The sequence below is a fragment of the Pristiophorus japonicus genome, chromosome 19 (assembly GCF_044704955.1).
Source record: "Pristiophorus japonicus isolate sPriJap1 chromosome 19, sPriJap1.hap1, whole genome shotgun sequence".
Lineage (NCBI taxonomy): Eukaryota > Metazoa > Chordata > Chondrichthyes > Pristiophoridae > Pristiophorus > Pristiophorus japonicus.
In genome coordinates, this window is record NC_091995.1 from 85,058,245 (window position 1) to 85,071,856 (window position 13,612).

At 47.4% G+C, this 13,612-nt stretch overlaps 1 protein-coding gene across 4 annotated transcripts in view; it reads left to right on the forward strand.

The window, feature by feature from the left end:
- pla2g6 (phospholipase A2, group VI (cytosolic, calcium-independent)) overlaps positions 1-13,612 on the forward strand; it is a 101,744-nt gene that overhangs the window by 18,256 nt on the left and 69,876 nt on the right. For 3 of the 4 annotated variants that reach the window (XR_011587873.1, XM_070861712.1, XM_070861713.1), the window contains exons 2-3: positions 3,547-3,764; positions 11,470-11,685. Coding sequence is in view for 2 of the 4 variants with exons in the window: in XM_070861712.1 (XP_070717813.1) it covers positions 3,562-3,764; positions 11,470-11,685 (419 nt within the window). In the remaining 2 variants the exon portion in view is untranslated. Of the gene's footprint in view, positions 1-3,546; positions 3,765-11,469; positions 11,693-13,612 lie in introns of those variants that run through there. The other variant, XM_070861714.1, reaches the window with a different exon arrangement.

The window sequence follows — 13,612 nt, forward strand, 5'->3', positions numbered from 1 at the left end:
AATGTTATCATAGAATGATAAAAGGGGGGATGTGGATATCTGAACGGAATATATGGAATTAAGGACAGTAAAGTAAACGGGATATATGAAAATGTATAAGCCATGGAAGAATAGCTGGGAGAATGTCAGATTGCAAATAGTGCAACATCAGCTTAGCTAACAGTCTGTCTCAAGGTTTCAAGTCACTAATCCTGCCAATAATATATAATTGTAACATGAAATACATCTGCAGAATTGCAAGGTCTCAGTAAATAAATAGTCACACCATTAGATTGAAACATTTGGAGGCAATACTTAAGCTTTCAAGAAGAACATCTCATATAGATTGACTAATGAGTGACTGAGTTAGACTGTCAATCCATTTGTATTTTGTTATCTGATTTCAAAACTGTATAACTGTTAACGCTTTACGATGTAACTTCACCTATCCGTAGGGAGTGTGTACGCTCTATCCAGAGAGTATATCTTCTGTCTGATAGGTCTTACTGGCCGGTAATAAAGACTGCTTTGTTCAAAGCACAAGAGGTATTCGACTCAGTAATTTTACTGAACCAGATTGAGGTAAAAGAATCCAGGAATTAACAGCAACAGTGCAGGAGAGAAGGGATTAAGGGGATATGGGGTACGGGCAGAGAAGTGGACCTGAGTCCATGATCGGATCAGCCATGATCGTATTAAATGGCGGAGCAGGCTCGAGGGGCCGTACGGCCTACTCCTATTTCTTATGTAAGTGTAGGATTGGGAAGGGGGGTTGAGATGAAAGTGGTGAGCCTCGGTGAGCTCAGCCTCACACCTATGGATTCAATCCTTATGTAGTCTCCCCAGTGTACAGGATGAGCATCAAATATAGCACAGTAGATTGAAGGAAGTTCATGTAATTTGCTGTCTCTCTCAGTTTGATCTGTTGTGTTTTTCCAACTTCGTTTTGCTGCTGTTCATGATTACATATTACATTGTATTTACAGCACAGAAACAGGCTATTCGGCCGATGTTTATGCGCCACACGAGTCTCCACCCACTCTTTTTACATTATCTCGCCCCATCATCATAACCTTCTATTCCTTTCTCCCTCATGTGCTTACCCAGCTTCCTCTTAACTGCATCTACGCTATTGGCCTCAACCTTTCCATGGCTGGAATTTCCCCCAAAACAAAACCAGGTGGGCTTGGAGCGTGGTGTCGGTTAAATTGTTAAAAATTGTATTCCAGACCTGATCCCGCCTCCAACCCACCCACTTCCGGTTTCAATGGAGGTGGGACGGCAGGCGCTACTTCAATTTAAGTATTATAATCAGGCTGGAAGCCTCTTTGTTAACCTCCATTTTGAATTTAACTGCATGTGGATGAGTTTCTCACAATTCGTGAAACCCGGCAGTTGAACCGAGGCAGGGATTGCTGCATCCAGGAGGTACGTGGCTTTACACCTATGTCCTGGATCCAGGGTCGCTGCCTAACCCACCCCATGTGATGGGAGACCCCATCACGAGGCTTCCGATCACCATCCCAGGCCTTCGATCCCCACAATGAGGCCTCCCACCCCCAACCCCCCCCCCTCCCCACCACCGTCCACCCCACCAATGATGGGGTGGCCGGCCACAATCCTCCGTTATACAGTTATGCAGGTCCTTGGTGAGACCGCACCTGGAGTATTGACTGCAGTTTTGGTCTCCTTACTTAAGAAAGGATAGATTTGCCATAGAGGGAGTGCAGCAAAGGTTCACCAGACTGATTCCTGGGATGGCAGGACTGTCATATGAGGAGAGATTGGGTCGACTAGGCTTGTATTACATAAGAACATAAGAACATAAGAATTAGGAACAGGAGTAGGCCATCTAGCCCTCCGACAAGATCATGGCTGATCTGGCCGTGGACTCCGCTCCACTTACCCGCCCGCTCCCCATAATCCTTAATTCCCTTATTGGTTAAAAATCTATCTATCTGTGATTTGAATACATTCAATGAGCTAGCCTCAACTGCTTCCCTGGGCAGAGAATTCCACAGATTCACAACCCTCTGGGAGAAGAAATTCCTTCTCAACTCGGTTTTAAATTGGCTCCCCCGTATTTTGAGGCTGTGCCCCCTAGTTCTAGTCTCCCCGACCAGTGGAAACAACCTCTCTGCCTCTATCTTGTCTATCCCTTTCATTATTTTAAATGTTTCTATAAGATCACCTCTCATCCTTCTGAACTCCAACGAGTAAAGACCCAGTCTACTCAATCTATCATCATAAGGTAACCCTTTATCATCATAAGGTATTCACTAGAGTTTAGAAGAATGAGAGGGGATTTCATTGAAACGTATAAAATTCTGACTGGGTTGGATAGATTGGATGCGGGGAGGATGTTTCCCCTGGCTGTGAAGTCTAGTACAAGAGGTCACAGTCTCAGGATACGGGGTAGGAAATTTAGGACTGAGATGAGGAGAAATGTTTTCACTCAGAGGGTGGTGAACCTGTGGAATTCTCTACCACAGAAGGTTGTGAAGACCAAGTCACTGAATATATTTAAGAGGGAGATAGATAGATTTAGAGAAACAAAAGGCATCAAGAGATTTGGGGAAAAAGCAGGAATATGGTGTTGAGATAGAGGATCAGCCATGACCATACTGAATGGCGGTGTAGGCTCGAAGGGCCAAATGGCCTACTACTGCTCCTATTTTCTATGTTGGCCGGCCGTGATCCTCTCTTCGCCCCTACCGATCCTCCTGCCTCCTGCCTCCCTCACCCCCAGCAATCCCTCCTCTGGACCGAGCCCTCGCTCCCTCGGGTCAATCTGGCTGGCTGTGAGCAGGAAACCAAGGCCTCACATGCAAATCAGGCCCTGCCGTTAAAGTCGGCCGGGCCTCCCACCCAACCCGCTTCCCTGGAGAAAATTCCGGACCATGTATTAGCCGTGCCTCAGTTGCACTCTCGCCTCTTGGGTCAGAAGGTTGTGTGGGTTCAAGGCCCACTCCAGAGACTTGAGCAGAAAAATCGAGGCTGACACTCCCAGTGCAGTGCTGAGGTAGAGCTGCACTGTCGGAGGTACCGTCTTTCCGATGAGATGGTAAACCGAGGCCCTCTCTGCCCTAACAGGTGGATGAAAAAAGATCCCACGGCACTCTTTCGAAGAAGTGTACGAGAATTCTCCTTGGTGTCCTGGAGCCAATATTTATCCCTCAACTAACATCACTAAAACAGATTATCTGGCCATTACCACATTGCTGTTTGTGGGAGCTTGCTGTGCGCAAATTGGCTGCCGTGTTTCCTACAGTACAACAGTGACTACACTTCAGAAGTACCTAATTGGTAAAGCGCGTTGAGATGTCTGGTGGTCGTGAAAGGCGCTATATAAATGCAAGTCTTTCTTTTATTTCCCCCACGCCGCACGATTTTTGGCTGTAAAACATTTTGGGATGTCTTGATAGGAGCTATATAAATGAAAGTCTTTATGTGAGCACTTTAATATCTTTAAATCAAGAATGAAAAAAGTTGTTAATCGAAAAAAATTGACTTTCTCTTATTCCTCCAACCCCCTCCCCCGACCCCTACTCCGCTATTCTCTTACAGCAGGTACTTGTAGGGATGCAGTTCCTCGGTCGTTTGGTGGAGACGCTGAACACTGTGACCAACCTCTTTGCCAACCCTTACCGCGTGCGGGAGGTCCTGCTATCTGAGTATGGGTCGCACAACAGAGTCATGGACGACGGCCGAGTGGTGCTCTATCGTACAACACAATCCTGGGACTGCCTGCTTATCAACCCAAACCTACCTCAGAATGCTTTCAGGTGAGAACCTTTTGGAGGCATCCCAGTGGTGTGTCAAACTGCTGGAGCCACGAAGTGCCCAGGTGCATAGAAGCATAGAAAATAGGTGCAGGAGTAGGCCATTCGGCCCTTTGAGCCTGCACCACCGTTCAATAAGATCATGGCTGATCATTCACCTCAGTAACCCTTTCCTGCTTTCTCTCCATACCCCTTGATCCCCTTAACCGGAAGAGCCATATCTAACTCCCTCTTGAATATGTCCAGTGAACTGGCATCAACAACTCTCTGCGGTAGAGAATTCCACAGGTTAACAACTCTCTGAGTGAAGAAGTTTCTCCTCACCTCGGTCCTAAATGGCTTACCCCTTATCCTTAGACTGTGTCCTCTGGTTCTGGACTTCCCCAACATCGGGAACATTCTTCCTGCATCTAACCTGTCCAGCCCCGTCAGAATTTTATATGTTTCTATGCGATCCCCTCTCATCCTTCTAAACTCCAGTGAATGTGTGGTCCTCCTATGTGTCGAGTTCCTGATTGAGCGACATCCTGGGTTGCTCAACAACAATAGCAACAACTTGTATTTATATAGCGCCTTTAACATAGTGAAACGTCCCAGGCGCTTCACAGGAGTATTATAAGACGAAACATTTGACACCGAGCCACAAAAGAGAAATTTCGGCAGATGTTGGTCAAAGAGGTAGGTTTTAACGAGCGTCTTCAAGGAGGAAAGTGCGGTAGAGAGACGGAGAGGTTTAGGGAGGGAATTCCAGAGGTTAGGGCCTAGGCAACAGAAGGCACGGCCGCCAATGGTTGAGAGATTATAATGCCCGTGCTTATAGCTGCTTACAGTTCAGTACAGCAACAAGAGAATCCAAAAGTACCCCATAGAGGAAGGACGTATTTTCTGTTGCACATGCATGCCCCGTTGATTGGGATCTCTGCAAATCCATAGTATGTGAAGTGGAAGCTTAGTCCTATTTCAGGCCTGCAGGAGTCTTGTGGGAAATCCCTGTATCATACCACAGAATGCAGCATAAATTATAGGGTGTATAGTTTTAATAGAGGGCTTTCAGCATGCAGAGATAAGGAAAGAAACTTGTATTTATATAATGCCTTTCACAATCTCAGGACATTACAATGCACTTTACGGCCAATTGAGTCTTTTTTAAAGTGTAGTCACTGTTGTAACGCGGCTGCCAATTTACACACAGATAGTGATCAGATCAACTGTATTTGGAGATGTTGGTTGAGGGACAAATATTGGCCAGTACACCAGTAAGAATTCCCCAGCTCTTCTTCGAAGCAGTGCCATGGGATCATTTACATCCACCCGAGAGGGCAGGTAGGGCCCTGGTTTAACGTCTCATCTGGAAGACGGCACCTCCGACAGTGCAGCGCTCCCTCAGCACCAACGGTTCTTTTAAGCTGCGCAGCACTCTGCAGCTCCCGCGAAGCCGACTCACCGACTTTTAAATGGGAAAAACCGTGCATGCGCGGTATTGTGAATGGGCCGCACAGCCCTTTAAAGGGTGTGTGCAACAATAACAACTTGTATTTATAGAGTCTTTAATGTAGTAAAACGTCCCAAGGTGCTTCACAGGAGTATTATGAGATAAAACAATTTGGCACTGAACCAGTAGAAATTAACAGGTGACCAAAAGGTTGGTCAAAGAGGTAGGTTTTAAGGAGCATGTTGAAGGAGGAAAGAGAGGTAAAGAGGCGGAGAGGTTTAGGCAGGGAGTTTCAGAGCTTGGGGCCCAGGCAACAGAAGGCACGGCCACCAATGGTTGAGCGATTATAATCAGGGATGTCCAAGAGGGCAGAATTAGAGGCATGCAGACATCTCGGTGGGGGGGGGGAGGGGGTGGGGGGGGGAGGGGGAGGGGGTGGGGGAGGTGGGGGGGGAGGGGTGGGGGTGGTGGGGGGGGGTGGGGGGGGTGGGGGGGAGGGGGGGGTGGGGTGGGGTGTGGGGGGGGGTGGGTGGGGTGGTGGGGTGGGGGGGGGTGGGTGGGGTGGTGGGGTGGTGGGGTGGGGGTGGTGGGTGGGGTGGTGGGGGTGAGGGTGGGGGTGGGGGGTGGGGGTGAGGGGGGGGTGGGGGTGGGGGTGGGGGTGGGGGGGGGTGGGGGTGGGGGGGGGGGTGTACTGGAGGAGATTACAGAGATAGGGAGTGGCTAGGCCATGGAGGGATTTGAAAGTAAGGATGAGAATTTTGAAATCGAGGCATTACTTAACTGGAAGCCAATGTAAGTCAGCAAGCACCAGGGGTGATGGGTGAGCGGGGCTTGGTGCGAGTTAGGACACAGGCAGCCGAGTATTGGATTACGTAAGGTAGAATGTGGGAGGCCAGCCAGGAATGCGTTGGAATAGTCGAATCTAGAGGTAACAAAGGCATGAATGAGGGTTTCAACAGCAGATGAGCTGAGGCAGGGGCGGAGACGGGCGATGTTATGGAGGTGGAAATAGGCGGTCTCAAAAGAAAATGAAAGAGAATATTGTTCAGTACTGTACTGAAGCGTCAGCCTAGATTTTCTGCTCGAGTGTCTGGAGTGGGACTTGAACCCACAAGCACGCTCCCTGTAAGCTGCGCGCCGCTCTGCTGGTCCCACGCAGCCTGGGTCGGGCTTTTTCAGTGTAAAGTTTTGTACAGGTGAATGGGCCGCGCAGCCCCTTAAAGGGGCCACGCACCCAAAAACAAAACAAGAGGGAACATTGCTCACAAGGCAACACTGAGCCAAGGCTGGCACCAATCGTTCTGTTAATCCTTCCCGCATGTGAGTTGCGAAGACAGGAAGAAATATGGAAAATGGAATAGACAAATTGATAACTCAGGTAAGGACTCTTCATCAGATCAGCTCTGATTTAAGGTCCTTGCCTGAAACACCAGCTCATCTGTTCACTCCACAGATGCTGCCGAACCTGCTAATTTCTCCCAGCATTTTCGGTTTTTGTTTCGGATTTCCAGTATTTTTGATCACATCATCTCTTAAAATGTGGGGGGAATGTTTAATACATTTTATCGAATTGTGAAAGAAAACAACGGTGAACTGTTGCATCATATAAAAACGAGCTCGAATTAAAATAGTTTCACTGAGCACTTTAAACATTTCAAGGATAAATATTTCTGTTGAGCTTAAATTTGAATGACTGAAAAGAGATAGAAATCAAGTTTAATTAGATTTGCAAGAATTTTGAGTTGAAGCCGAGCTACTTGAAGTTATTAATAAATGTGTATTGATTTGAAATCCTGTCCGCTAATAAAAGCATTCACGGATTAATGTCCTCATTTCAACAAAGGCCAAAATAATTTCACGCAAGCCCGTCAAGAATTTCACTCCACCCTTTTGTATTCATTCGGGAACCACCGACCTTGGGTCTCGCTGGAGTTTTTGTTAATGGACATTCAGTTGAACTTGGTGAGCACCACTGATGTAGATTGACATTTTGTGCATTGTGCTGAGGCAGGAGCTTCAGCATTACATCTGCAGGTAGTACCACCTACTGATGGGCGGTACACCCAGCTGTGGGGTGCTCCGACCTTTCCGGAGTGAAATTAGGAAACACTTCTACACACGGAGGCTGGTAGAAGTTTTGGAACTCTCTTCTGCAAACGGCAATTGAGGCCAGATCAATTGTTAATTTTTAAAATCTGCGATTGCTAGATTTTTGTTCAAGGTATTACGGGGACGGTAGCATAGTGGTAAAGTTACTGGAGCAGTAATCCAGAGACGCGAGTTCAAATCCTGTCACAACAGCTGTGGAATTTAAATTCAGTTGATTAAATAAATCTGGAATAAAAAGCTAGTATCAGTAATGGTGACTATGAAGCAACCAGATTGCCATAAAAACCCATCTGGGTTCACTGATGTTCTTTGGGGAAGGGAATCTGCCGTCCCTATATGTAACTCCAGGCCCACAGCAATCTGGTTGGCTCTTAACTGCCCTCTGAAATGGCTTAGCAAGCCACGCAAGGACAATTAGGGATGGGCAATAAATGCTAGCCTTGGGCAAGAAAGAAAGATTTGCTTTTATTGAGTGCGACCGGACATCTCAGCGCTTTACAGCCAATGAAGTACTTTTGGAGTGTGGTCACTGTTGTAATGTAGGAAACGCGGCAACCAATTTGCGCACAGCAAGCTCCCACACACAGCACTGTGATAATGAGCAGGTAATCTGTTTTTGTTTTATGTTGATTGAGGGATAAATATTGGCCAGGGACACCCCTGCTCTTCTTCGAAATAGTACTTTGGGACCTTTTACGTCCACCTGAGGGAGCAGACGGGGCCTCGGTTTAACGTCTCATCCGAAAGACGGCACCTCCGACAGTGCAGCCCTCCCTCAGCACTGCACTGGGAGTGTCAGCCTAGATCAAGTCCCACAGCCCACAGGATTTGAGCCCACAGGCTGCTGACTCAGAGGCGAGAGTGCTGCCCACTGAGCCACAGCTGACACAGAGGCTAGTGTATGTTGTTAGATCGCAGATCAGCCATGATCTCGTTGAATTGCGGAACAAGCTGAGGGCCTCCTCCTGTTCCTATATTCAGTATTGTGCACTGTAAGGTTGGAAATAGTCAATTCTTTTTGTCAGTCGACAGATTTTTTAAATATCTTCGCAAACTTTAATGCAGAAGCACTATAGAAACCTTTGCGAAATTTTACAACACTGTTTTAATTCAGTGTTGACAATACAGTGCTTGAATATTTTTATTTTATTAGCGCTAGAAAAATCTGTCGAGGGCTGAAATTTCTCTTGGCGCAAAAGAAAGCAGGCCTGTTTTTTCTGCAGTTAATGACTCACCAGCAACATTGCATTTGCAGAAACCGCACTTTCAAAAGCCACTTTGTTCTTACCATTTTGCGAGTGAATCATTAATTATGGAGAAAAACAGGCTTTCCCCCTTATTTTTCTTGTTAAAATAGGAACTTTGGGCCTCTGTGGTAATGAAAGACTTCCTGCCTCTCACCTCATGCCACTGTTTCTACCAGAATTGAACCGTTTTTTTTTGGAGCACTTACTGACACTAGTTCCTCTTCAACAAGTTCAGAACAGCCTTTTTTTTGAAATTGGTATTTTAAAATCCACGTATGTGGCATATTGACGAGGGTTTCTTTTTTTTATTGGCAATATTTAGCTTTTTGGCAAGATCAGGAAATGACACTCCAGTGCAGTGCTGAGGGAGGAGCGCTGCACCGTTGGAGGTGCTGTCTTTCGGATGAGACGTTAAACCAAGGCCCTGTCTGTCCTCTCAGGTCGATGTAAAGGATCCCATGGCACTATTTCAAATAAGAGCAGGGGAGTTTTCTGTAATATCCTCCCCCCGCCCCCCCCCCCCGAGATATCTGTGCTCCTCCAATTCTGGCTCCTTGAGCATTCCAGATTTCAATCGCTGCACCATTGGTGGCTGTGCCTTGAGCTGTCAACGCCCCAAGCTCTGGAATTCCCTCCCTTAACCTCTCCGCCTCTCTTTCCTCCTTTAAGACGCTCCATAAAACCTATCTTTTTGACCGGGCTTTTGGCCATCTGCCCTAATATCATCTTATATGGCTCGGTGTCAAATTTTTATTGATAACGCTCCTGTGAAGCGCCTTGGGGCATTGTTTGTGTTCACATGCGGCCCGAGGCTCCATGGTACACACCTTTGCAGTGTACAAAGACAAATCTTAAACATCCCTGCCTGATGGAATACTTAATAGCTTAAAGGTTCTTCGAACAGCCAATTGCTTCAGTACAAAATATGCTTTTTCAGAAGGATGTGGGGCGAACTCTTTGTTCCTCGTTGCGTAGAGGCAAGAATATTTATCATTCAGCAGAGGCACTGAAACAGGCTGACGGGGCCTCAGTTTAATATCTCCTGGAGTACTGCATGCAGTTTTGGTCTCCTTATTTAAGGAGGGATATACTTGCATTGGAGGCAGTTCAGCGAAGGTTCACGAGATGAAGGGGTTGTCTTATGAGGAAAGGTTGAGCAGGTTGGGCCTATACTCATTGGAGTTTAGAAGAATGAAAGGTGATCTTATTGAAACGTATAAGATTCTGAGGGGGCTGGACAGGTTAGATGCTGAGAGGATGTTTCTCGTGGGGGATTCTAGAACTAGGGCATAGTTTCAGAATAAGGGATCGCCCATTTAAGACCGAGATGAGGAGGAATTTCTTCTCTGAGGGTGGTGAATCTTTGGAATTCCCTACCCCAGAGAGCTGTGGAGACTGGGCCATTGAATATATTTAAGGTGGAGATAGACAGATTTTTGAACGATAAGGGAGTCGAGGGTTTATGGGGAATGGGCAGGGAAGTGGAGTTGAGGCCAAGATCAGATCAGCCATGATCTTATTGAATGGCGGGGCAAGCTCGAGGGGCCAAATAGCCTACTCCTGCTCCTATTTCTTATGTTCTTATCTCAGCTGAAGGACTAAACCACCGTCATTGCTGCTTATTCGGCCTTGTTTCATGTGGGATCCGTATAGTCATCAGAAATGAGACCTTCATCTTATCTATATGAGCTGGATTCAAGCCCAGATTCTAGAAGTGGAAGGACAATGTTTCTTTTGGGCGTTCTTTTTTAAACTGTATTTTGTATTGTTGGCCAGTGTTGTATTTAGAAAGCTCGAGGCATAGGGCAGGAGCAGGCCATTTACGGCCGTAAACCTGCTCCGCCATTCAATTAGATCATGGCTGATCTTCTACCGCAACTCCATTTACCCACCGTTATCTCTTACCGTTATCTATACCTCTTCACGCCCTTATCCAACAAATTCTATCGATGTCAGTCTTGAGAATTTCCAGAAGGAATAGCTTCTCTGTATCTACCCTATCGAATTCCTTAATCTTTTTAAAAAATTCAGCCGTGGCTCAGTGGGCAGCCCACTTGTCTCCGAGTCAGAATGTTGTGGGTTCGAGTCCCATTCCAGGGACTTGAGCACATAAACCTAGGCTGATGCTGCCGGTGTAGTGCTGAGGGAATGTTGCACTGTCGGAGGTGCCGTCTTTCAGATGAGACGTTAAGCTGAGGCCCAGTCTGCTCTCTCAGGTGGACCTAAAAGATCCCATCGTCATCGCCCCGAAATGTTAACTCTGCTTCCTCTCCACAGATGCTGCATGACCTGCTGAGATTTCCAGCATTTTCTGTTTTTATTCCATTAGCCTTTTTGATTACTTCTTGCCATTGATGTCCATGATGAAAAACAGAACCCCTGGGGGAACATCATTTGTCACATCCACTAGTCGGAGAACAAACCCTTTATCCTTTACTCTCTCTTCCCTACCTCCCAACCAGTTACCGACCCACGTCACGATTTGGGTCCAGTTTCGTGCACGCTCAGTTTTTCCCCTAATAATCTAACGGGCCTGTTAGTGTACATAAAGCAGCTTCAGTTGTGGTGTACTGCGGAGCCAGGAGGCAATTGGGTTGGTGGCAACAACGTTGATTTGGCTTCATTTTTTTGCTTCCCTCGAGTGAATGTTCAGCAGTATAAACAAGACAATTTAACCAGCAGGAGGTGAAAGTGTGAAAGCATTGAGCTGCTTTCAGAAGTGGCTCTGTGTTACCAATGCACGATAATGAGCCTTCAAACATTCCAGCCCAAACCTCTGAGTCAGAAAATAGTTATTGAAGTGAATGGATTCTTGTTTCAAAATCACTGCCCGTACAGATTTGGAGGAAAGATTGAAGGAGGAAAGGCGCAAGCGGTCATTAGAAATGATTTATTTTTTTGGTGTCTTATGTCTTCCCAGGTTGTTCCAGGTGAGCTCTGAGGTGGAGGCAAGAACGGTGTTCCTACAGTTCGCAGCCAAGATGAGGCCGTTCTACGAGGTCTCGCCAGACTCGCTGAAAGTTGACACTGTGCAGCAGCTGTCCGACTGTTTACGAAACCACCCACACTGGCCCTTGGCGCATGTAGCTGTCGAGATGAGCATGAAGGAGAGCTTCCGCCACAATCACATTATGTGGTAATGGGTTTGTGTTTGAAAGGTGTAGCGGGGAGGTGCCCGAAATGTCAGTGATCTCCTTGTGCTTCCTGTATTGTATGCACCTGTGAGTATGCTCACGGGTTTGTAGTTGAGCTGTTGACAGCCCTGACCTTTGGGCACCCTGTGCGGAGGGGAGCGGGCAGGTCCGAGGGCCTCCTCGTAGGACTGCTCCTGGGCACGGCCATGGGTGTCATCAGCCGGTCCAGGCAACGGGCGGTCGAGGGGGTCGTTCAGCCTGACTGCCTGCCTCTCTTCCGCGCCTACATCCGGGCCAGGGTGTCCCTGGAGATGTAGCACGCGGTGTCCACCTTCCGTGAGAGGTGGGCGCCGGAGGGACTGGAGTGCATCATCACCCCCGGCAACCAAATTTTAATTTGATTTTATGTTTTAAAGTTTAATTTGTTTTAATTGCTGGGTTTTAGTGTCCCCCTCCCCTTTTATAGGGGGCACTTGTAAATTATATGATTTTAATGCTCAAAAAAAAAGCACAAAAAACCCCCCACAAAAAAAACAAAAAAAAAAAGAGGGCAGTTAAAAGTGTCTGGAATGTCGCCCAGATCTAATGTTTATTTTGTCCACCCCCCCCCCCCCCAAAAGAGTTGTAGTCGAGCTGTTGACAGTCCCACACTCCTGATCTCTTTGGGCACTCTGTGCGGAGGGGAGCGGGCAGGTCGGAAGGCCTCCTCATAGGACTGCTGGGCACGGTCAAGGGGGTTATCAGCCGGTCCAGGCAGTGGGCGGTTGAGGGGGTCGTTCAGCCCGACTGCCTGCCTCTCTTCCGCGGTTACATCCTAGCCAGGGTGTCCCTGGAGATGGAGCACGTGGTGTCCACCAGTACGCTCGCAGCCTTCGGCTAGAGGTGAGCGTCGGAGGGACTGGAGTACATCATCACCCCCGGCAAACAAATTTTAATTTGATTTTATATGTTCAAAGTTTAATTTGTTTATTGTGCCGGTTTTTAGTGCCCCTCCTCTTTTAGCCAGGGGGCACTTGTATAATTTGTATTTTAGTGCCCTCAAAAAACCCCCCAAAAAATGGGGGCACTTGTTTGAAAATGTTTGGTGTGTCACCCCCTCCCCCCCCCCCCATTAATCAGGGGGCACTTGATTTATTGTTTTACAACCAAAATAGTTGTAGTAGAACTGTTGACAGTCCCACACTCCTGACCTTTGGGCACCCTGTGCGGAGGGGAGCGGGCAGGTCGGAAGGCATCCTGGTAGGACTGCTCCTGGGCATGGGCAAGGTGGCCATTAACCAGTCCTGGCAGCGGGCGGTCGAGGGGGTCGTTCAGCACGACTGCCTGCCTCTCTTCTGCAGTTACATCCTAGCCAGGGTGGAGATGGAGCACACGGTGTCCACCGGTATGCTCGCGGCCTTCCTAGAGAGGTGGGCACCGGTAGGACTGGAGTGCATCATTACCCCCGGTAACCAAATTTTGATTTGACTTATGTTTCTGGTTAAAAGTTAATTGGTTTAATTGTCAGTTTTAGTGTCCCCCATTAATAAGGAGGCACATGATTTATGGTCCTACACAAAATAGTTGTTGAGCTGTTGAGTTGGGAGTGGCTTAGCCAGTCACATGATGTTCACACATCTCAATAAAACCCCAGCCAGTTGGGTTCGGGGGATCCACGATGAGGCAGGTGGTTGTGAGCCTGATGGGGGAACTGGTAATGTGTAGTGTGATTGTTAAACCTTTTGCTAGTAAACCAACTGGTTCTTAATAGCAATGTGTTGCCATGAATTCTTAAGCAAAGAACCCATGAAGCAAATACCTTACACTTCCTATATCCAATGATCTAAAGCTTCCAATTGTGCTATAAATAAGAACATAACAACTAGAAGCAGGAATAGGCCCTACGGCCCTTCAAGCCTGCTGCGCCATTCAATAAGATCATGGCAGATC